General features: G+C 41.3%; 1 protein-coding gene and 1 long non-coding RNA gene across 2 annotated transcripts in view; one reads left to right on the top strand and one right to left on the bottom strand.

The window, feature by feature from the left end:
• Window positions 1-6,245: 6,245 nt before the first annotated feature.
• Window positions 6,246-11,836, bottom strand: LOC111980896 (uncharacterized). The gene is made up of 4 exons (XR_002879517.1): window positions 11,764-11,836; window positions 10,374-10,415; window positions 8,588-10,075; window positions 6,246-6,748 (listed from the first exon to the last, which is right to left on the bottom strand). It is a non-coding gene; the product is annotated as an uncharacterized lncRNA (long non-coding RNA).
• An 8,852-nt stretch (window positions 11,837-20,688) lies between these two features.
• LOC111981677 (differentially expressed in FDCP 6) overlaps window positions 20,689-24,489 on the top strand; it is an 11,597-nt gene continuing 7,796 nt past the window's right edge. Inside the window, exons 1-4 of the mRNA XM_070436340.1 lie at window positions 20,689-20,863; window positions 20,950-21,136; window positions 22,416-22,556; window positions 23,761-23,958. Coding sequence (XP_070292441.1) covers window positions 20,712-20,863; window positions 20,950-21,136; window positions 22,416-22,556; window positions 23,761-23,958 — 678 coding nt within the window. The 5' untranslated portion in view covers window positions 20,689-20,711. The remainder of the gene's footprint in view (window positions 20,864-20,949; window positions 21,137-22,415; window positions 22,557-23,760; window positions 23,959-24,489) is intronic.

The raw sequence follows: 24,489 nt of genomic DNA, 5'->3' as shown, positions 1-24,489 counted from the left end.
TCGGCGTCGAAAGTCAGCGGCAAGCATACCTATTTTATCAGCCAACTGTGCGCTCGGGAACGCACTGGTAGAGAGCTTCTCTTCATGGTCTTGGCAGCTGGGAAAGTGGCTCAAATTTTCTTTCCGCATCTGCGTCTCCCACAGAGTCAGTTTGGTTTTAAATGCCTTCACTGTACTGTACATATCAGAGATGACATGATCCCGACCTGCAGCTGCAAGTTCATTCATTCAGATGACTCGTAATGTCACACAGAAAAGCCATTTCACACAGAAACATTTCGTCTCGGAGTTGGTTGTTGCTTTCCCTTTGCTGTCCAAGAACAGACAAATCTCCTCACGAAGCTCGAAACATCTTTGAAGCACCTTTCCTGGCTTAGCCATCGCACCCTGTGTGATAAGGCAATCAACCATGCTCCGTTTCTAACTCCGTCAGAAATGCCTTGAACTGGCGGTGATTCAAACCTTTGTCTGTATAAGTAACTGTGCGCGTGATGATGCTCATTACATGCTCCATTTTCAAGGCTTTACCGCACAACGCTTCCTGGTGTATGATACAATGATAAGCTGTCAGCTCACCTGTCGCGTTTTCCTCTTGCATCTTTTCCCGTATCTTCGCCACCAGTCCGCTCCTGTGTCCACACATCGCAGGTGCTCCGTCGGTTGTCAACCCACGAGTTTTTCCCAAGGCAGCTCCATCTCATTTACACATCTTGACACCTCTTCATACAAATCATGCCCCGTAGTTGTGCCATGCATAGGACGTAAAGCCAAAAACTCCTCTGTCACGCTTAGGCTGGAGTCCACTCGCGGATGAAAATTGACAACTGGGCAATGTCAGAAATGTCGGTGCTCTCATCCACAGCAAGGAATATGCAATGAAATCTTTTCCCTTTTTCACAAGCTGCTCTTTTAGATATGATGAGCAACTGGTCTACTCTCTCGGCAATGGTGTTTCTGCTCAGACTCACATTTAAAAAGAGTTGCCTTTTTTCTGGGCAAACTTCGTCACAAACTTTAATCATGCAGTTTTGATGAAATCCCCCTCCGTAAATGGCCGGGCTGATTTAGCGATCTCTTCTGCCAAAATAAAACTGGCCTTGACAGCAGCCTGGCCTTGTGATTTTCTTTTTTGAACAGAGGCTGTCGAGATTTGAGGCTCGTTTTAATTCCTCTGCCTTTTGTAGCCTTTGTTCCATGTCCATATTCTTGTTTTTTGTCCGCGTGTTCGTTTCATAATTGCGTCTCAGATTATACTCTTTCAGTACGCCACACTTCTCCACACAGAAGACACAATTTTCCAACTACCTCCGTGAACATATACTCCGACTCCCACCTTGTTTGAAACCCCGGTTCTCAGTGTCCACCTTCCGTTTTGCCATTTTTGATGGGTATCTGAAAGTTATTTTACTGTGATGCTGACGACTGTCGTGTGCCAATAAATATTGAAATGAAGCAGCCTATGCTCGGTGCGTCACCGTTGCATTGTGGGAAATGTAAATTGGTGCGTGTAAAAGATCTGCGGGCTGCCGGCTTGCTGCGGTCTGCGGGCCGGTTCTAATAATAAATCAAGATCATCCAGGGGCCGTAAAAAACCTTCTCGCGGGCCGGATGTGGCCCGCGGGCCTTGACTCTGACATATGTGATGTATGGTGACCACTATGTTGTGAGTGGAGTGGAAATGGTGAAGTTTCAATTCTCTGTGATAATGTTGTGATATTTGACACTAGTTTGCTAAGATTTTAGATAAATTAGACATTAATATCAGTCTTTTTAGCCATTTTCAAAATAGAATATGAAATTTTGGTGGGATTACAATAAAAAAATTCATTGGATATCAATGATACCCATAAATAGCAAAAAAAGCTTGAAAATAAAATGACATCTCATACGCTCCCTCCTCTCTGTCTCTCTGTCCCTCTCGCTCTCATCACCCCCCCCCCCCTCCTCTTCTCTCATCACGTCGTCCCCCTCTCGTCTTTTCTCTCCTCTTCTCTCAGATAAAATTTGACATAATGTGGAATAGGTGCTACTTTTTGTGGACTGGTTGTGTCTGTCTCATCTGCCTCATCTGACAGACTCAAGGTAATATACAGTCAGTCCAATCACTGGATAAACATTGAAAAATGTTATTCCCTTATAACCCTGGAGTTAACCAATTACTTAATCTGCTGGTTTTGTAACAAAGGTCCAGTAAAAAACCTTTAGTTGTTCAAGTAATGTTATACAACTTATTTGTTTACCTTTAATGAAAATACTATCGAAGAGATCAACCAATTCTTTACCTATCCCCTGTCTTTATTCAATATGTTCATTGTGTTATGTTAGCACTGGTGGTGTTTGCTTTGTTTCAGGGCACAATTGGCACAAGATTCAATAACTCTCTCCCCTCGAGCCATCCCAGTTGGAAGATTTATGTCATTTCAGCCTGCGGAGTCCACATCCCTCCTTGTCAGGGTACTGGAACATCAAAAATATTTAGGCCAGGTTACTATAATCACTAGGGGATGTCCACAATTATATCGGTGGAGCATATTCTGGAATCGGACGATATTAGCTAAAAATGCCACACATCGGCCACAATGTCTTGTTTAAACGCTGACAGTGCAAACCGATGTCAAAGCTGATCGGTGACAACCTTATATAACGTAAGGTAGATGAAGTAATATATGGCACGCACAGAAAGACATGCCTTTCACAGAACAAAAGCAGAAAAATACTAAGCGCACACTTCCAACAACTAAACAAGTTCAAGTCCAGCAGTCATTTGAAAGAGTAAGAACATTTCAGCGAGACAACTCAAAGGCGAAATCCATTAACGCCAAGATAATGGTTTCATTGCAGTTGACAATCAACCGTCCTCTGTCGTGGATGATGTTGGCTTTCACCGACTGGTCGAGCCCCGGTACACACTATTTTTCAGATGTTGCCCTACCGGAGTTACACAGTTTTGTTGAAATGTGCATCTGTGAGCTACTTGCTATGGGCGTCACAACTGACATTTGGACCAGCGATGTCAGCCCTATGAGCATGCTGAGTCTGACAGCACAGTGGGTTGACGAGGATTTCGTACTGAGGAAAGCCGTATTGCATGCTCATGAATGTGCTGGTTCTCCTACCGCTGCTGCCATTTCAATGGCATTTGAGAACATGTTTGAAACATGAACACTCCTAGCGCCATTCGAACAACTGACTCGATAAATTAGCTAATCAACTGCGTCTGCAGCAGACGTGATACCCTCTGTATTGAAACGCCTGCTCAACTAAACTGCCGACACAGACCGTGGGGTTAAAACTTACAAAAGTACTCAAGGCTATGAACAAGCGATTTTGTGGCATTCTCTCTGAGCCTCTTTACTGTGTCACCACCATGCTCAATGCTAGGTACAAGGACCGCTACTTCGATCCAGACCAGAAACAGGGTTTATGTGAAATGTTATATACACAACAGGACAAGATGGAAACGGACACAGTGACAGTGCGCACAGAGGAAGAGAGGCCATGGACAGACAGAGCTGAAACTTCACTGCTTGACATGTATGATGAAATCCTGGTTGAGAATGAAACAACTGAACATATTAACCATGAAAGAGCACAGCAAGGAAGTAAAAAAAATAGGTTTGATTATGTTTTAGTGGTAATGGGGACATACGTAAATGCCAACAAAATAACTTTTTGGTCAGTGTGGTGTGGTGTGTGTGTAACCTTTATTTAACTTGGCAAGTCAGTTAAGAACACATTTTTATTTACAATGATGGCCTACTCCGGCCAAATCCGTACGACGCTAGGCCAATTGTGCGCCGCCCTATGGGACTCCCAATCACGGCCGGATGTGATACAGCCTGGATTCGAACCAGTGACTGTAGTGACGCCTCTTGCACTGAGATGCAGTGCCTTAGACCGCTGCATCCATGTGTGTGTGTGTGTGTTAACTATTTAACTGTACTAGAATGCTTAAAAGGCCGCTAAAATTTTTTATATTGGTTATCGGTATCGTTTTTTTTGGCAAGGAAAATATCGGTATCGGACAAAAATATCATATTGGTGCATCACTAATATCTACTATTGTCATTTGGTTACACAACCACACAGGGGCGGTAAAGCTTAGCTATAGAATGTTGAAGGTGTTGCCAGGCTTGCAAGAGTTAATGGAGTTCCACAAGGTTCCATTCTTGGACCGTTTTGTTCACAACAAAACAACTTGTCAAAAACATAGTTGATTCAAAAGTACATTGATATTGAATTCAGGTGTTTTGTGAAATGCTTGCGTGCGGACGGAGGCTGGACAGTCTTTCAGAGGCGCTCTGTGGCAGAGGTTCTTTTCAACAGGAAGTGGGCCAAGTACGAATAAGGCTTTGGAAATCTACAGAGTAAGGAATGGTCCCTCTGAGCACCTCACATTCCACCAGCAACTGATACTGAAAACTGTGTAGTTTACTGAGGCAATGTTGCAAACATTGAAATGAATTTGTTTATAATGCTCATGTTTACTTCTAAGTCAACCTATCATAGAGGGTTCCGCATGCTGCAGTGTTATGTTATGTACATTTTTCCCTTCTCAATTCAGTTCTCTTTGCTGTTGTTTCCTAGAGGACCACTGGCTGGGTCTGAGTAAGGTGTTTGCTCTAACCAAGGGGGGTCGGGGGCTGAGATCGACCATGTGGGTCGATCTGTGGGACTTTGAAGGGGGCACTGCCTTCGCTGAGTACAGTGACTTCCGTCTGGGCACGGAGAAGGAGGCCTATAAGCTGAACGTTGGAGCCTACAGGGGCAACGCAGATAAATGTGATTTCAACAGCACAAGGTGACAGTGGGCATATTATTTACTTCAGTGTTATAGTTATTTCACATTTGGTGGCAGCAATGGGACCTCTACACATCACATATATGTCATATGATATGTATTCTGGGTTGATATTCTTAAATGGTGTATCCTTTGGAAGTCAATACAATCAAGAGTGAAGTAGAACTGATGTACTCTCTCTTCATCACTCCCTGTCTCTCCGTAGGTGACGCCATCCGTGGGAAATACGCCGGCATTGACCAAAATGGCTTTGGCTTCAGCACAAACGACAAGGACAATGATGGCTGCTCGCCCTGCATCTTTGGCGACATCGCCGAGAACACGTGCAGCTTCTCGGAGGGAGGAGGAGGGTGGTGGTACAGTCGCTGTGGCTCTGCCAGCCTAAACGGAGACTGGCACCCCGCCGGCGAACACATCGGCTGGGCCTCCGGCCTCCACTGGGAGACCTGGAAAGGACCTGCCCCATACTCGGCCCGAGCGAGCCGCATGATGTTCAAGGCTGTGTGGAAGAAGATTATTACAGCAAACTAATACGAAAACGAATCATGAAAACTATTTCGTAAACTGAAATAAAACAAGGCAAGGTTTGACAAACAAAACTATACTGAAACTTATCTTTAACTTACTAAAATAAAAACACTTGACCAGTTATGGTCTATAAGTCCAACATGGTCAGAGTCACCATGTTTTCAGTGAAGAGAAAATACCATGTGGAAGTTTTATTTGTTGCACTGCGACAATTCTGCATATCTAATGTGAACAGTTTAAAGTGTTTGACATAATTTATAGTCTGGAATGTTGACATTTTATGCGTTTTCAAATATAATTATCTTTAGAACATTTGTTAAGCACACACTTAGCCCATACTCAATAAAGTTCAGACACCATTATTTTGCCCTGTAAACATGCTTGAATTCACACATTCAAAGCTCTGTGTTTCAAGTGAAATACAAAGTTGTACTTATTGCATATTAAATCATTCATGGTTTCTCATCATAGAGTAAATAGGTTGTTGTTCTCCTACCCTAGAAGCCTGGTTTCTAGCTTTGATTGAATAGGGATATTTAGCTTTGTTACACATTGCTACATTAATCCCAGGGCTCACTTGAAAAAGAGATCTCAATGTGACTGATCATGGTTAAATCAAGCATAAAAAGAATGAAGGCTTCAACTTTGATGAACAGATTATGATTAACAAATCAACATGCCCTGTTGTGCCTACTACAACTCTTTGAACATGACGTAACATTTCAGATAAAGCAGAACAATTAGAAGAAAGTCTTCGTCAACAATTTAATTTCTGTTTCAAATAAATGAAGCCCACTTTGTCACCTGTCTCACTCAGCATTCCTGTGATTTCTTTACACACTGTCCTGAAGAGATAATTATGCACACACACACAAAGAGGTATTGTAACATGTATTGCTACTTTTATTATGATGCATTATATTGAGGTATTAACCCAGAATAACAACCAAATGGACTAACAGACTTGGAACATTCAAGTGGTCATGTCTTGTGTCTTTTGACTTACGTTCTTTCTTTCTCTCCTTTTTCTCTTTCTTCTGGAAGACTTTTCCATCCGGCTGCTCCTTCCATCGCACAGATGCACCTCCATCTGTCTGGGCGATCTCTGCCTGTATCTTAAAACAACATGGATGACAAATGCTGTATAAAGATGTGATCCACAGGAAATGATCTGATGGCCATTTCCTCATTTGTATAAGGGTTGTCACATGTCTGAGAAGTATTTTTTCACTTCATTGATTAGGCTACAGTACAACGCTGTAAAAGAGCCATAGCAAATCTATAGCAAAGATCCAAAGTTCCTCCCTGAAACCTCTCCTCCCACCTGTGTGAGAATTTGCTCTTTCACCAGAGGGTCATTAAGGTCAACTCCTGGAGGTACTTTCAGAAACATCTTCACCATGCTTACAGTTTTCTTTCCTGTGAAGAGAAACATCTTGACATCAGGCTCTTATTCATTAGTGCACACCGTAGCAAAAGGTTTTGCAACAGAAAACGAAAACAAACGTTTCTTATACCCTTTGAAAGTAACTGCCTCTTAACTGCCTCTCATTCCGTATCATGTCCCCTAATCCTTTCAATGGGGTTGACGATTATATCATAACATTTGTAAAAACGCAGTAATTTAAGATATGTGAAAAGGTTGGACACGCCTACTCATTTCAGGGCTTTTCTTTATATTTTCTACATTGTAGAATTATACTGAAGACATCAAAACTATGAAATAACACATATGGAATCATGTAGTAACCAAAAAAGTGTTAAACAAATCAAAATATATTTTATATTTGAGATTCTTCAAAGTAGCCACCCTTTGCCTTAATGACAGCTTTGCACACTCTTGGCATTCTCTCAACTAGTTTCATGAGGTAGTCACCTGGAATGCATTTTAATTAACAGGTGTGCCTTGTTAAAAGTCCATTTGTGGAATATCTTAACCTTCTTAATGCGTTTGAGCCTATCAGTTGTGTTGTGACAAGGTAGGGGTGGTATACAGAGTTCCCTCTGTTGCAGAGGATAAATTCATTAGAATAACTGCACCTCAGATTTCAGCCCAAATAAATGCTTCAGAGTTCAAGCAACAGACACATCTCAACATCAACTGTTCAGAGGAGTCTGCGTGAATCAGGCCTTCATGGTTGAATTGCTGCAAAGAAACCACTTCTAAAGGACACCAATAAGAAGAAGAGACTTGCTTGGGCCAAGAAACACAAGCAATGGACAATAGACTGGTAGAAATCTGTCCTTTGGTCTGATGAGTCCAAATTAGCGATTTTTGGTTCCAACCGCCATATCTTTGTGAGACGCAGAATAGGTAAACGGATGATCTCCGCATGTGTGGTTCCCAACGTGAAGCATGGAGGAGATGGTGTGAGGGGGCTTTACTGGTGACACTGTCTGATTTATTTAGAATTCAATGCACATTTAACCAGCATGGCTATAACAGCATTTTGCAGCAATACGCCATCCCATCTGGTTTGCGCTTAGTGGGATCATCATTTGTTTTTCAACAGGACAATGACCCAACACACCGCCAGGCTGTGTAAGGGCTATTTGACCAAGAAGGAGAGTGATGGAGTGCTGCATCAGATGAACTGGCCTCCACAATCACCCAACCTCAACCAAATTGAGATGGTTTTGGATTAGTTGGACTGCAGAGTGAAGGAAAAGCAGCCAACATGTGCTCAGCCTATGTGGGAACTCCTTCAAGACTGTTTGAAAACCATTCCAGGTCAAGCTAGTTGAGAGAATGCCAAGATTGTGCAAAGCTGTCATCAAGGGAAAGGGTGGCTACTTTGAAGAATCTAACATATAAAATATATTTAGATTTGTTTAACCAAACACTTTTTTGGTTACTACATGAGTCCATATGTGTTATTTTATAGTTTATGTCTTCATTATTATTCTACAATGTAGAAAATAGTGCAAATAAAGAAAAACCCCTGAATGAGTAGGTGTATCCAAATGTTTGAGTGGTAGTGTATATATAATTATATTTGTGTTGGTGGATGGCCAGATGGCTTTTGTAAAGTTTTAGCCCTGAAGACCATTCAAAACAAACGACAAGGCTACTTCCTCGAAAACAATGCATCACTTGCATAGCGTATTGGACAAATTCAGACAGCTCTGGTTTGGCCCGTTTGCTTCCTTTTTTGGTTCTAGTGAATACTACCCATGATAGTAGTCCAAAAGAGAAGGAAAAGCTGCGGAATGTGTCTTTATAACGATCTTCAGATAAAAATAGGTGGGGGTGCTTACCTTTTTCCTCGCAGTCTTTAAGGGTGTAGCCTGAAACTCTGTCTTCTAAGTGTATCACATTCATTGCCCTGCCACCAGCTGAACCCTTCAGATAGCACTCCTGTCGACTTTGTGAGAAGATCAACATTTAGTTAGACTTTATCTTTTGATTATGTTGATATCTGTTGCATATGAAAGTTTGTGTAATTGCTAACTCAGTCACGTGGTAAATTTGCTGTTGAGGTTATGAAGCTATGTGCAGCTGGAGATTCCTTTTCATGGTTTACGAACTAATATGATCAGTGTTACTGGTAGCAGCATAAAATTACATACAGAATTATTAGAATGCACAATGAGATTCTAACAAAATCATCCATATTGGTAAAGAAAAGCTTTAATTCTAGAAACATATCAAATATGGTAAAATATTGGATAAAACAATGAATTTGTAGATATATTGTAATTTGATAGGATATCTGTGGGTACCAGTAACAGTTATAAAAACTACACTAACAGCTGTACCATTGGAATGTTGTATATTTCAATTGAACATGTCTACCTGTGAATATATGTGAAATACTGACAGGCATCAAGTTGGGTGCAGTTGACATTGGTTTGCATTCGGGCTTGCAAAGTTCTTAATGTCATTATAAATGAAACAAACATCTTTCAAGAGCTCCCTCACACAACCTGTGTGACAAAGACAAAATAAAACAGTTCAGGCAAGTCAGCCAGGTCGCAAGCCTCAGACTGCGCTATTGGACGTCTGACCAAGGCAGTATGACAGTTCGTCCACCAGAGGGCTGTTGAGCAGGTGTTATCACGTGATCAGGTCTAATGGTCGTGTAACTTCTCCCTTAATTAACAGTAGCCCTGACCCTGACCAAGTTGAGTCCTTGCCTAAACTTAACCAAATCTGGGTTATTGCGTCATTGAAGTCATCAATGTGATGAGCTATTGTCATTATTTTGACCAGGCAAGTCAATTCTAGTGATGATTCGACATTCCAAAATCGGACATTTGCGGCTGTTGGACAAAAGTCTAGTATCGCAGTGAGTTGATAGTAAATATACTGTTTGTGACAACTGTCAGTGACACAAGCAACAATAAAGGCAAACATACTTAGAAAGGGAGTACTTTCCCTGGACCAGAATTTAAGGGCATTGACTTAAAACCACTTGCCATTAACTATTTTCAGACGGTAGGTCATTGGGTTTGGTGATGCACTGGTCATGCAGCAGTAGGTCCCGTCATCTGCTGGCTTCACATTTGAAAGGGTGAGGTCTACCTCTCCAATGCTCAGGTCTCCTCTGAGACTGTATTTGTCAGGGTGTGTCGGGCCAAAAAGGATGTCAGGTCCGGATACATCCACTATTGGTTCAACGCACCAAAACCAATTACTACATTTTCTGCTCCAGCAAGCATTACTCATGTCAGAGTTTTTGCAGAGCAGAGTCACAGAGGATCCATCCCGTACTAGAACAGCTGTGTTGGACACTGAGGATAAATCTGTGGGAAGAGCATCCACAGAGCAATTCAAACCATAAGACCACCAAACATTCACAAATCACTATACAGATGTAGGATCTTAATTTCACCCATATTGTCACAGCAAAATAATCCTGCAGCAACAGGATTTGAACATTTAGTCCATAATGTTGCTTGAACGGTGGTTATATGCTTTTAGCTGGCCAAAAGTAGGCTACTTGAAAAGTGCAATACTGTTAATATAATCGTGTGTTAGTGCAGGTTTTCAGTGAATCTCTGCATATCCAGCGATGTAGCAAAATTCTTAGATTTAACTTACCCAGCAGAAGAGTAGTGAACAGCATGAACTGAAACATGCTGGCTGTGAGTGAGGAAGTAGGCCAAGTCAGTTTAGCATCATGAACAAGAAACCAGGGGAATTTGGTAGAAACAATCATGTCATGTGAATTGCTAAACATGCTGATACAACTCCATATTTCCTAGGTCATAAAGACAGATAAACTATAAACAGGCATGGCATACGTAACTGTACAGCTTGTAGCTGGACATTCATTTCCTTATAACACATTGGAGAGTGCAGTAAATGTAACTCACAGGGAAAGATAATCAAATTGAGCTTTCATTGTTGTGTTATCTTGTCCTATTGATGACATTAAATGCAAAAATAGTGATTTGCATAGCTGCACCATAGCTGCATTACAAGCTTCTTGTTAGATGGTTGAATAAGAAACAATGTGCCAATGCACCCTATTTTTTTTCACAAACCAACAATGGGGTTTCATGGTTTGCTTTATCTGTAATTGAAGTAACTCAAATCGAAACAAAAATAGGCAGAACAAACTTTTGCTAACTTTAGCTATCGCTAGCTAACAATCAATGGTAGTGAAAAGAGAACCCAGATTAATTTCTTTAACTTTTTACTGCAGTGGGCTAAATCAGGGTCACACAAAGTGATTATTGGTAGTCAAACAAATCTACTTCGAAACAAAAGTATACACCTCACACATGGTTATGGGCTTAAAAAGAAGACACCTGTACCATGTCAGATATAGAGGTGAAATGCATTCAATTTTGAGTTTGCATCTCAATATTACACTTCATATACATCACAGAAGACTGAAATATAGAAAAACTGTTAGAAACACCGGTTTTTCGTTAGGTATTTTGAAATAATCTTTATTAATTATTAAATTATGAAAAATATTAATAACATTCCACCCATGAGGCCAAAGAGGGCGCTTTTGGTCATTGACTGCAGGAAAGGGCTACATGGCTAAATCACTCCAAGTAAACTTAAACCAAATAATGAGTTGATTTCAGTTGATTTGTCAATTACATTTTTTTAATTGCACTTTTATCCCTATCACTCCCACTGATTTTTAGCTAGCGGTGGCTAAAGTTAGCTGCTTGTAGTTGCTGTTTAATGAAAACCGAACAAAGGATTACAGTTTCTCTTGGCCCATAGACTACTTTCAGGGTGAGGAACCATCTAACACCAAGATATAAAATCCTGAACTTCCCCTTGAAAGTCAGCCAAAAAACATTAACAATGGAACAACATTTCAAGGTGCATTCCATGAACTGCATTTACAAATGTGCATATACAGTACATTGCAAAATTAATATAAAATGGAAAAATATTTCAAGCTGCATTCTAAAGTCCATTCTAAAACAATAAAAGAATTTAAAATATATAATACCACACTTACTCTGTAAGCTCAACCTCCAACGCTCCATTTGGCCCCCCTAGAGGCAGACAGGTATGAAGAGGTGGCCGTCTACAGTGAGTGTGTGTTTATTAGTGCTCAATCGTCCCTTTCTTATATGCTGCTGATCAGCACAAAACACACCCACCACCCACAAAGCCCATACTTAGATATGTTGCTCGACCACATCCTTGTTTGTTTTTACACCCACTTATAGGAAGATGGGCAAAGAATAAAGTTGAATTATTCATTAACATATTGAAATATGCCTTTGGAAAGTATTCAGACCCTTTGACTTTTTCAACATTTTGTTAGGTTATAGCTTTATTCTAAAATGTATTAAATTGTGTTTTCCTCAATCAACACACAATAATGACAAAGCAAAAACAGTTTTTTATAATGTTTTGCTTATTTATTCAAAATAATAAAAATAAAAAAAAATTACATAAGTATTTAGACCCTTTCTCAGTACTTTGTTGAAGCACCTTTGGCAGCAATTACAGCCTCGAGTCTTCTTGCAAATGACGCTACAAGCTTGGCACACCTGTATTTGGGGAGTTTTTCCCATTCGTCTCTGCAGATCCTCTCAAGCTCTGTCAGGTTGGATGGGGAGCTATTTTTAGGTCTCTCCAGAGATGTTCGATCGGGTTCACGTCCGGGCTCTGGCTGGCTCACTCAAGAACATTCAGAGACTCCAGACGTGACACTTGGCATTCAGGCCAAAGAGATTAATCTTGATTTCATCAGAACATCAGAATCTTGTTTTCATGATCTGAGAGTCTTTAGGTGCCTTTTGGCAAACTCCAAGCAGGCTGTCATGTGCCTTTTACTGAGGAGTGGCATCCGTCTGGGCACTCAACCATAAAGGCCTGATTAGTGAAGTGCTCCAGAGATGGATGCCCTTCTGGAAGGTTCTCCCATCTCCACAGAGGAACTCTAGAGCTCTGTCAGAGTGACCATCGGGTTTTTGGTCACCTCCTTGACCAAGGCCCTTCTCCCCCGATTGCTCAGATTTGCCAGGTTCAGGACCTTATATAGTCAGGAGTGTGCCTTTCCATGTCATGTCCAATCAATTGAATTTACCACAGGTGGACTCCAATCAAGTTGTAGAAACATCTCAAGGATTTTCAATGGAAACAGGATGCACCCAAGCTCAATTTCAAGTCTCATAGCAAAGGGTCTGAATACTTATGTAAATAAGGTATTTCTGTTTTATTTTTTAATAAATTTGCTAACATTTCTAAAAACCTGTTTTCACTTGGTCATTATTGGGTATTGTGTGTAGATTGCTGACAATTTTTATTTATTTAATCCATTTTTGAATAAGGCTGTAACATAACAAAATGTGAAAATATTCAAGGGGTCTGAATACTTTCCGAAGGCACTGTATATAACTCAGTTCCAAAGTTCTGTGAGTGAGTGAGTCTCACCAGATGTCAACACAATTGAACATTAATGGGAGATTCTGGAGCGCCACCTGAAACAGCGTTTTCCACCATCATCAACAAAACAGCAAATGATGGAATATCTCATAGAAGAATGGTGTCGCATCCCTCCAATAGTTTCATACACTTGTAGAATTTATGCCAAGGCACATTGAAGGTGTTCTGGCAGCCTGTGGTGGCCCAACGCCCTACTAAAACACTTTATCTGGGTGTTTCTTTTATTTTGGCAGTTCGCTGTATAATTACCCTCTAGTGGAAAATGTAGTTACCAGGTGAAAGCAAATTCTTAGTGGGCATCTAGCATTGCTTTCACCTGGGTCATATTCATTAGTGCACACCGTATCAAAACGTTTTGCAACCGAAATGAAAAAAAAGCGTTTCTTATTGGACAAATTGAATGAATACAGCTAGTGAAAACATAATTTTTTTTTACATTAAAATGTTTGGTCCATTTTATCAAGAGCGACTTATAGTAGTGAGTGAATGGCATTCTTCTTACTTTTTTTGCACTGGTCGCCCATGGGAATCGAACCCACAACCCTGGTGTTGCAAGCACCATGCTCTGACCCAACTGACCCCTACAATACAATCCTGTTATCTTGTCTAAGAGCAGATGAGGGCTAGAAAACGAGGAGAGCGGAAGCTACTGTAGACTGTTGAAATGTACCCATTTCTTTCACCTGTACTGTGTTTCAGATCAGTGAAGAGTGCAGGAGAGAAGACAGATTCCCCCTTTGTGAAGAAGAAGCCACTATAGACTATTGAGATGTACCCAATATGTGGGGGGACCTTGGTTAGAATGAATCCAGCTTTTGTCAAATTAATGTCAAAAGCAGTTTTGTTGTGAATTTTAGCTAAACTCTAACCCTTTTCCTAACATTAGCTTGATTATCATAACTTGCTCCGTTAATTATCCTAAACTGCTGCATAAAAAGTAAAATCTGATGTTAATTTGTCAAAAGCAGGATCCCGCCTAGCCATGACCGGGGTCCAGGGTTTGCTTACACCTGTTCAGTTCTTTAAATCATTGCAGTCAGATGAAGGAAAGCTGATAAGGAGAGACATTCCTTATAGGAGTAAACGTCTTCCAACTATTGAGAAAAACTCCTCTACAGACAAATCAGTTGAATGGCCGTTGATTTCCATAAGCGGGTACGTTTTTTTATGGGTCCTCCTATGTGTGCACGCATCATTTTGTTATGGGTGTTATATTAAAGTCCATAGACAGCTCTTTAGTTTCAAGTTTGGGGAAGCTTACAATTTATCCTACCATTTCTACCGATCTGCATGCCAGTTATGAGAAATTTTTATATGGGCATTTTCGTGGAACAATTTTCCAGCTGGAACAGCAGTTTTTTATAGCGTTTTATCTGGATATATGGAATGATCAGATCATGATATTTCACTCTTTCACATCGAGGCTTGGTGATTATCGAGGCCGGGAGTGTTGGAAAGCTATTTCAAATACTGAGGAACTATCATTCGCCATGGATGTTAAAGAAACAGACTTCCTTGACTTACTGTGTGAGGTCAAGAAAAAAATGACTGCGAAACTCAGATTATTAGTGGTGGACGATTTACCAAAACTTGTTTCTCAATAGTGTAGGAGGTTGTGAACTCAACACCGTAAACAACATAATGAGAACGGTAAATGACTATAGTAAATACATGCATTAACAGAAATGAATGTAAATGACACGGGATTAACGGTACATTTACTAGGCCTACTGGTGTCGTGTCTCTGGCTATCATTAAATGTGAAGACTGTTATTTTATCAAATTAATTCTATAATTATTATTACGTGATTAAACTAATCATGTAAATTTAATTAACTAGGAAGTTGGGGAATCACGGAAAATCTTCAGATTACAGTTATAATTTTTCAAATATAACTCAATTAGTCTTCTATTAATGAATTATTCTTTCCAAACGTCGGAAATTGTTGGTTATCTGCACGAACCCAGCCTAAACTATGAATCATCCATACACCAATTGGCTTAATCATTTATTTACTAACTAACTAAATAATCACAGAAATGCATAACAAACAAACAGTATATTGGTTACTAACAATGATAGGGAAGATCCCATAGTGGGCTAAACCGATAAAGGAGCGGGAAAGACAAAATGGATCACTACACACAGTGGATAATTATATAATAATTATTGAAATGCTAATCCTTTGCACATGAACGTTCACTCAATCGGGAATAATTGCAATCAATATATTTACGCCCATCTGTTGTTGTGATCTTCTCTGTTGGAATTGTCGGTCCGTCTGCTGAAGAGTCAGTTCATCAGAGAGTCCCTGGTTACTTCCCTAGAAGTCACAGAAGTCAGAAGACAGAAGTCTTTCATGGTTGTAGCTCTATCGGCGGCTCCTGATAGCGTATGTTGTAATGGATACGTCAGGCGTCCATTGTTCTTAGGATAGATGTTTCGTCGGTTTTCGCATCCTAGGTTTACATAATTTGTAGGTGCAGTCTAGTAATTAGTATCTAAGATTTGCTCTTATTCTGTAGGGATCAAATAGTCTCAGAGTTTAACCATTTCCAGCTGTGTAGCCAATGCTCCACGTGGTATGGTTAGGAATTCAACAACCATTGCAACCATAGTTTCACCAGGGTTTGCGTGGTCTGATGTGAATTGGGTAAAGGGGCTCTTATAGAAATGTAGAAAAGGGGTTGGTTCATCATTTCCAACCAATGCCTATTTACTTGGGTGTGGCCACTGAGTGAGCATATTTTACTTATGAAAACAATTGTGTCATTTTAAATGTTAACATCATTTCGCAAATACTTTCATCTTTACTCATTCACTTTATACAATAATTAGATGCAAACCTCATAACTGAGGCACCTGTATAAACAGAGTTAGGGTAATGTGGCTGTATTGTCTTTCATGAGGTGACAAACATGAAACAAAACGGACCAGGTCGTAGCTGGCTTCTCCACCGACCATTTATACATTCTCCAAAATAGGAATATTGTTCAGTTCCCAAATTCTGGGATGGAGTAGAATTGGGCCGGAGAATCCCTTTGTCTTACAGTGAAACTCTCCCTCCATACTGCTGGCCAGGGAGAGTCTCTTTACAGAATTTATGAGAGTGGGGTTAAGTTGTAAAACTGCCCCCCCCTCCCTCCTAACAGGAGAGGGGGGGGGGGGGGTTGTTCACATCTCTGCTAGCCAATTCACTGAAAAGGCTAGCTTCATGACATTGGAAAACATATGTAATGGGGAATTGATCAAAAATAAGCAATCGAAGAGGAAACTATTCCCACAATGAAATAACGAATGCACAAGAATTAGCGGGAAACAGCTGAGCGCATTCTGGAGAGCTGAGTGCATTCATTCCAGAGAGACAAGCCATATCTTCGCCACACATCTAGTGATTGACTTGGACTAAAATAGATGCCGGTACTCATTTTTGGTGTCGGGGTACTGTTTATATTTAGGTGCAGGAACTGTACAATACTTTTGATACAATATTTATGAGATGTGCAGGAACTCAAGCAGTAGAAAATGTAAGGTTCTGGTACTCAGTTCTGGTGAGCTCCTGCCCAAGTCAAGCACTGCACACACACCTCCCCTACTTCTTGTTGCAACATTTTAAATGCTTATAACTAACAGCCGCAACTCAATCATGTAGGACTATTACATAAATTGCATAGTTTATTTACAAAAAAGTACATTTATAAAAAAGCACACTGCAATTTGACATACCAGGTATCAAGCAGAAATGGACTTGAAAAATAAAAATAAATTTGGTGCCCATCAATATTACAAACTTACAGTATCATATTTATCCTCATATAAACTCAGCAAAAAAAGAAACTGCCCTTTTTCAGGACCCTGTCTTTCAAAGATAATTCATAAAAATCCAAATAACTTCACAGATCTTCAAAGTGAAGGGTTTAAACACTGTTTCCCATGAACCATAAACAATTAATGAACATGCACCTGTGGAACGGTCATTAAAACAATAACAGTTTACAGATGGTAGGCAATTAAGGTCACAGTTATGAAAACTTAGGACACTAAAGAGGCCTTTCTAATGACTCTGAAAAACACCAAAATTAAGATGCCCAGGGTCCCTGCTCATCTGCGTGAATGTGCCTTTGGCATGCTGCAAGGAGGCATGAGAACTGCAGATGTGGCCAGGGCAATAAATTGCAATGTCTGTACTGTGAGACACCTAAGACAGCGCTACAGGGAGACAGGACAGACAGCTGATCGTCCTTGCAGTGGCAGACCACGTGTAACAACACCTGCACAGGAACGGTACATCCGAACATCACACCTGCGGGACAGGTACAGGATGGCAACAACAACTGCCCAAGTTACACCAGGAACGCACAATCCCTCCATCAGTGCTCAGACTGTCCACAATAGGCTGAGAGAGGCTGGACGGAGGGCTTGTAGGCATATTGTAAGGCAGGTCCTCACCAGACATCACCGGCAACAACGTTGCCTATGGGCACAAACCCACCGTTGCTGGACCAAACAGGACTGGCAAAAAGTGCTCTTCACTTACGAGTCGCGGTTTTGTCTCACCAGGGGATATGGTCGGATTCGCGTTTATCGTCGAAGTAATGAGCGTTACACCGAGGCCTGTACTCTGGAGAGGGATCGATTTGGAGGTGGATGGTCCGTCATGGTCTGGGGCGGTGTGTCACAGCATCATTGGACTGAGCTTGTTGTCATTGCAGGCAATCTCAACGCTGTGCGTTACAGGGAAGATATCCTCCTCCCTCATGTGGTACCCTTCCTGCAGGCTCATCCTGACATGACCCTCCAGCATGACAATGCCTCCAGCCATACTGCTTATTCTGTGCGTGATTTCCTGCAAGACACGAATGTCAGTGTTCTGCCATGGCCAGCAAAGAGCCCGGATCTCAATCCCATTAAGCACGTCTGGGACCTGTTGGATCAGAGGGTGAGGGCTAGGGCCATTTCCCCCAGAAATGTCCTGGAACTTGCAGATGCCTTGGTGGAAGAGTGGGGTAACATCTCACAGCAAGAACAGGCAAATCTGGTGCAGTCCATGAGGAGATGCACTGCAGTATTTAATGCAGCTGGTGGCAACACCAGACACTGACTGCTACTTTTGATTTTGACCCCCCCCCCTTTCAGGGACACATTATTCAATTTCTGTTAGTCACATGTCTGTGGAACTTGTTCAGTTTATGTCTCAGTTGTTGAATCTTGTTATGTTCATACAAATATTTACAAATGTTAAGTTTGCTGAAAATAAACGCAGTTGACAGTGAGAAGGCATTTCTTTTGTTGCTGAGTTTATATTATGTTAACTAATAGCAAAGAAATGTTTTGGAATTGGCCTAATCAAGACCAACTAAAATCTGTGTGACATGATACCCTTTGGATTTATCATTTTAGAATGTCAGTGTACTAGCTAGTACACAGTGCAGGTTTTAATCATGACCAGAGGGACCACCTAAATGCCAAATGATCCTAGGTAGATTTAAAACAGCATAATTCTGTGGTTCTGGTGAGAACTGGCAAAATGTTCACAAACTCATCCATGTTGAGGGAGCGTGCCCTCCGAGGTGACTTATCCTGTCATCAACCATTGTTGTCCTAAGGTGGGTTTTAATCCGTTTTAAAGCTGAGAAGCTTCTCTCGCAAGAAGCACTGCTGACTGGAGTAACAGAAATCTTACAAAGTCGAAATAGCTCATGGAAGACCTCTTTATAAGGTTCTAGAAACACAACAAAGTCAAGGAGAGTAGACGGTCTGTCCTGACCACTTTTCTCTCTCCTCTTTGAGTAACGTTAACAGACTGATAATAACAGTTGTTCGTTTTGAGTTCAAGTACTGAATGTTAACTTGCTGAACACAGAGAGCTGTAGCCTACTAGTTACCCCACGTTAGCTAAACATTCATATACTGTAACTTACGACACTGCACTGTATATGTGTGAATTACTAGCACAGATGTAAACATAATGTTAGGCTAAATTGGGAACCGATCTCTCTCATCTGATTAACTGTCTGTTAATGGAGTTAACTTACACAGTGACTCAACTTTTGTAAAAGTTGTTCAGGAAACCTAAACCCGATGCTAAACCTTAAAATTTACTTCAAATATGATGCTTTCGCCAATCACGAAAAGAGCTCATGGAGCCGCCGAATGTCAAAATAAATGCTTCTTTCAACAAGAGGTGAAATTAGATGTCAATCAGCATCAAACTGGCAGTAGCGAATGGAATTTTGGGGTGACACCCAGGGTGCCACCCCGGACACCCCTCTGTCCACAGCTATTTAAAAAGAAAAGAAAAAAAGAGGCTAATGATCCTCATCCTCCCTGGTGAAATATTTCGAATGATTTTATTTAGACAGGAGTAATTATATAATTTTGGCGAAAGCTCAATTTACTTTAGGGGAATCCAGCATCCTAACAGTGACTGTGCACCCGCTTACCTTCCTTTCCATTTCGCAAGAGGCTGAAACAAGAGATCTGTATATAATGACGAGACGCTGCTGTCTCCGCCCTAACAATGGTAGTCTTTGTCCCAAAGGGGGGAAGACATCCGATTATCTTATGTCTGCATATTATGCCCATAAAAACGCATTGTCTTACTCTGGACAGATTTGGGCGAGAGTGAGCCCTCTCGCTTCGCTTCTTCCTTTCTGCTGAAACTATGTTTGCGGAGAAAGCATTCGAGCGAGTGAAACAGTGCCCCTCTATGAGTAGCCCATGTATCTGACGATGGCTGGACAGAACTAGTATGACATGTTATTCTCTTTTGGTCCAGACAGCATCAGATACATGGTCTACACATACTGAGACAGCGGGGCGCTGTTTCGCTCGCGCGGATGCTTTAACTGAGATCGATGCGTCTTTCTGTCCGCGTACGTCGCGGTCAAAGTCAAATAAACTATCAATATTTAAATATTTTATTTGGACTGGCAAGGTGTACGGTAGAGCGGCTTTTAAGGAAACAACTTGTGAGTTTGTGGACGTATGAGAGTGTGACTCAAACCCAGAGTGGCTGCTGGGGGATGTACGCGTGGTGGGTGATAACGCCGACTGCGTCTTTCTTTTTCCCGACGCAGTTAAGCCAAAACCACGCCAAGTTATTCTGAATAACCAGTGTTCTACAAAGCCTTGAGCGCTCTCCAAGTCCGGAAGTGAATATCACGAAGCGCGAAATGTCAGTCACTGTTTAATAACATTTACCCTTGTATTTCAAGATTGAAAAATATAATAACATAATGTAGTGGGCCAAACTAGCCATTAACATCCCTTAACGCTCAAAGACAGATTCAATGGTTGTAGCATTGCTTATTCGACTGAATGATTAGCTAATACATATTTGAGAAATTATTAATTGTAAGCATATGATTTTACCTGATAATAGACTACTATTGATAATATAACTTCAAACAACACTAGCTTGCCAGTGGGAGCGTAGTAGAACGCCTCTCTGAAAAACGGGGCGTGGTTTTGTCTTAACTGCGTTGGGGAAAAGTCGCATATCGCGTATGTATATCAATGACATCAACCAAGAGCTGGGGGTAATTTACCACCACCCACTTGAAAGAGAGGTCAATCATTTACAAGGATGTCAGAGTTTTCCAAAGTCTTTCGAAGTTTTAACTTTGAGTGACCTAAAACATAATTATAGGTTTATAAGGTAGGTAGTATTTTACTTTGGTTACATAATTTTTCCTCTCTTCTCCACCCCTTTTCTTAACATGTCCTGTTCGCCTTCTCGTTAAGTGCTTCCACTTCAGTTTACAATACTGATATCACTGTGCTGTGCACAACTCCGCTCGCTTCGGAATGTAGACGCAAATACGTTGTCTCCACAATGGAACTGCAATCCGAACTGCTCAAGTCCATCTGGTACGCGTTCACATCGCTGGACATGGAGAAATGCGGCAAAGTATCGAAGTCCCAGCTGAAGGTTAGATTTGAAGTGTAATATTTCCAAGTGCTGAGCTTTATAATAATGAAATGGGCGTTGAATTGCTTCTGTGCCACTGGCGCCAGCTTGTTACTCATAGCCTACAATTCACATAATAATATCCACATAATCGTTTGTTTAGATAACCTTATAAACAAACATTTTGAGGTTTGAAGATCTGATCAAGATAGCCTAAAAAATACATTGTTAGCCTCTTTGAAGTTATTATATTAGGCTATAATACATTATTCTGCTTGAATCTAGGGATGTATGCCATGTATAAAGTTAACAGTCCACCAGTAAAAATAATAATTAGCATGGATCATGCAGGAATACTGCTCAGTATGAGAAACATGCACATGAAAACATTCTCACTCACACACAATTTGGATACATTGGTGTCTTTAATACATGGATGCACCCTCATGAGTGTGTATCTATGAAACCCTCTTTCAGTGAGTAATCACAACAGCGGCAGCCTACACACAGAAATGGGAGCATTAAAGTCAGTCGATAGTCACCTATGCCCTCGTTTCAAAGTCCAGGACTGGCCCTCTCCCTTTACTGCAGTCAACCTGTACACATGACAACATATCAGAGTTTACTGTACAACAGAAACAGACGGTGCTGTGTGTTCAGACATCTTCCCCAGTCATCTTCCCATTCACTTAGTCTCTGGCCTGTCGAGTTCAAACAAGTTGTGTTCTCCCTTTGGTGAGAATCCCAGGAAATAGCAGGCAGGTGTTCAGACATGCTCACACCGAGGGGGCTGTGTGTGTGTGTGTGTGTGTGTGTGTGTGTGTGTGGGTGTCAGTCAGTCAGTCAACAGAGGCCTGCAATGTTGTTTACTCTGCTTGCTTTGGTTTTTATCATTGACCGCTTTGTTTTTTCATATGATTTGAGATGATTAGAAGTTGTGAACTATTTCAGTAACCACTTACATACTGTATATAAATATAGGAATAGTAGATGTAATATTGACAGTAACATTATACATTTAAAGGGTCATTTTTGGGAGATACTCATTTGGCCAAAAGACCATCCTCTCCTCGAATCCTCTGTCCTCTCTCCTTGGTCACCCGGAAACCGCTAAGTTGTAGAGTGGTTGAGGATAGTGTCAATTAGTTTAAAACGGAGGAGTGTCCTCGCTTTTTCAAAAGGAGGTGAGGAGAGGACAACTGAGGACAGAGGAGTTGAGCGAACCAATTGAGAATCTCCCTTTGACACAGGCATTTTCTTCATTTCTCTCACTCTCTGTCTGTGTGTGTGCATGTCGCAGGTTCTCTCCCACAACCTGTACACGGTGTTGAACATCCCTCACGACCCCGTGGCACTGGAGGAACACTTCCAAGACGATGACGATGGACCGGTGTCAAAACATGGCTACATGCCCTACCTCAACAAATACATACTGGCCAAGGTAAACTACCTCAACAAATACGTACTGGCCAAGGTAAACTACCTCAACGAATACGTACTGGCCAAGGTAAACTACTCAACAAATACGTACTGGCCAGGTAAACTACCTCAACAAATCATACTGGCCAAGGTAAACTACCTCAACAAATACGTACTGGCCAAGGTAAACTACCTCAACAAATACATACGGCGCCAAGGTAAACTACCTCAACAAATACATACTGGCCAAGGTAAACTACCTCAACAAATACATACCGGCCAAGGTAAACTACCTCAACAAATACATACTAGCCAAGGTAAACTACCTCAACAAATACATAATGGCCAAGGTAAACTACCTCAACAAATACGTACTGGCCAAGGTAAACTACCTCAACAAATACATAATGGCCAAGGTAAACTACCTCAACAAATACGTACTGGCCAAGGTAAACTACCTCAACAAATACATACGGGCCAAGGTAAACTACCTCAACAAATACATACTGGCCAGAGTAAACTACCTCAACAAATACATACCGGCCAAGGTAAACTACCTCAACAAATACATAATGGCCAAGGTAAACTACCTCAACAAATACATACCGCCCAAGGTAAACTACCTCAACAAATACGTACTGGCCAAGGTAAACTACCTCACACAATACATAATGGCCAAGGTAAACTACCTCAACAAATACGTACTGGCCAAGGTAAACTACCTCAACAAATACATACTGGCCAAGGTAACTACCTCAACAAATACATACTGGCCAAGGTAAACTACCTCAACAAATACATACTGTCCAAGGTAAACTACCTCAACAAATACATACTGGCCAAGGTAAACTACCTCAACAAATACATACCGGCCAAGGTAAACTACTCAACAAATACATACGGCCAAGGTAAACTACCTCAACAAATACATACTGGCCAAGTAACCATCCCATCATACTCAATTGAGGATTTTCATTGAGATGAGTGAATTCCAGTCCATTCGGGAGATGATTGGCACTTGATCTTGATCTTAGTTCACCCAAAATTACATATTGGTTTCCTTAACCTGTGAGCAAAACCGAAGCATGCATTGCTGTCTTACCTTGTCCATAGACTGCTTACAGAGTATAGAAACCAATATGTCATTTGGGTGAACTATCCGTTTAATATCTAAAACTCTTTACCAGTACTAATGAACAAATGAACCCCTGGTGTGCTGCACCCAGGTCAAAGAGGGTGCATACGACAAGGAGACGTTTGACGACCTGTGCTGGATGATGACCATGAAGAAAAACTACAGACCTACCAGTGGCCAGGGGGGGCTGCTGTGCTCCCTGAGAGACTGCTTCAAACTTTTCTGTCTCTTCAACCTGCTCTCGGAGGACCACTACCCACTCATCATGATTCCACAGGAGGTGAGGGGGTTGGAGGGATGAGGGGGCCAGGGAGAGACTGACCTCCATTGGCACATTTAAATATAAAGCCAAATAGTATCTTTCAGAGAGAAAAGAGATGTACAGGTAGAGAGGAAATAGTTAATCTGAAAAAGAGGGAGGGAGAATAGAGGGTTAATAGACACACGTACTGTATATAAACAGTAAGAGAATAGTTGTAGTTATGCAGTCCAGTGGCCATTTTGACTACACTGTGTGCTTTGACGCTTGCAGTATACAAACTGTATGTTTATCGATTAGCCCCTTGCTCAGTGGAGGCTGCTGAGGGGAGGACGGCTCATAATAATGGCTGGAACGAGCCCGTCCTCCTCAATTATGGTGCCACAATCCTCCGGTGCATTTTCTAAAATATCTCTACTCTAGGTCCTTACTTCCTGTTCTCCTCCCCCTAAGCAGGAAGTCAGAGTAGAATAAACCAATAGGAGGGAGGTTTAGTTTCCTGTTGATAACATCTGCAGGCTTTATGAAGATGTGTTGCAACTTGCTGACCACAGCATTATC

Source organism: Salvelinus sp. IW2-2015, linkage group LG3, assembly GCF_002910315.2.
Source record: "Salvelinus sp. IW2-2015 linkage group LG3, ASM291031v2, whole genome shotgun sequence".
Classification (NCBI taxonomy): Eukaryota; Metazoa; Chordata; class Actinopteri; order Salmoniformes; family Salmonidae; genus Salvelinus; species Salvelinus sp. IW2-2015.
Note: the sequence above shows the minus strand (reverse complement) of the source record. Positions and strands in the feature narration are given on the sequence as shown.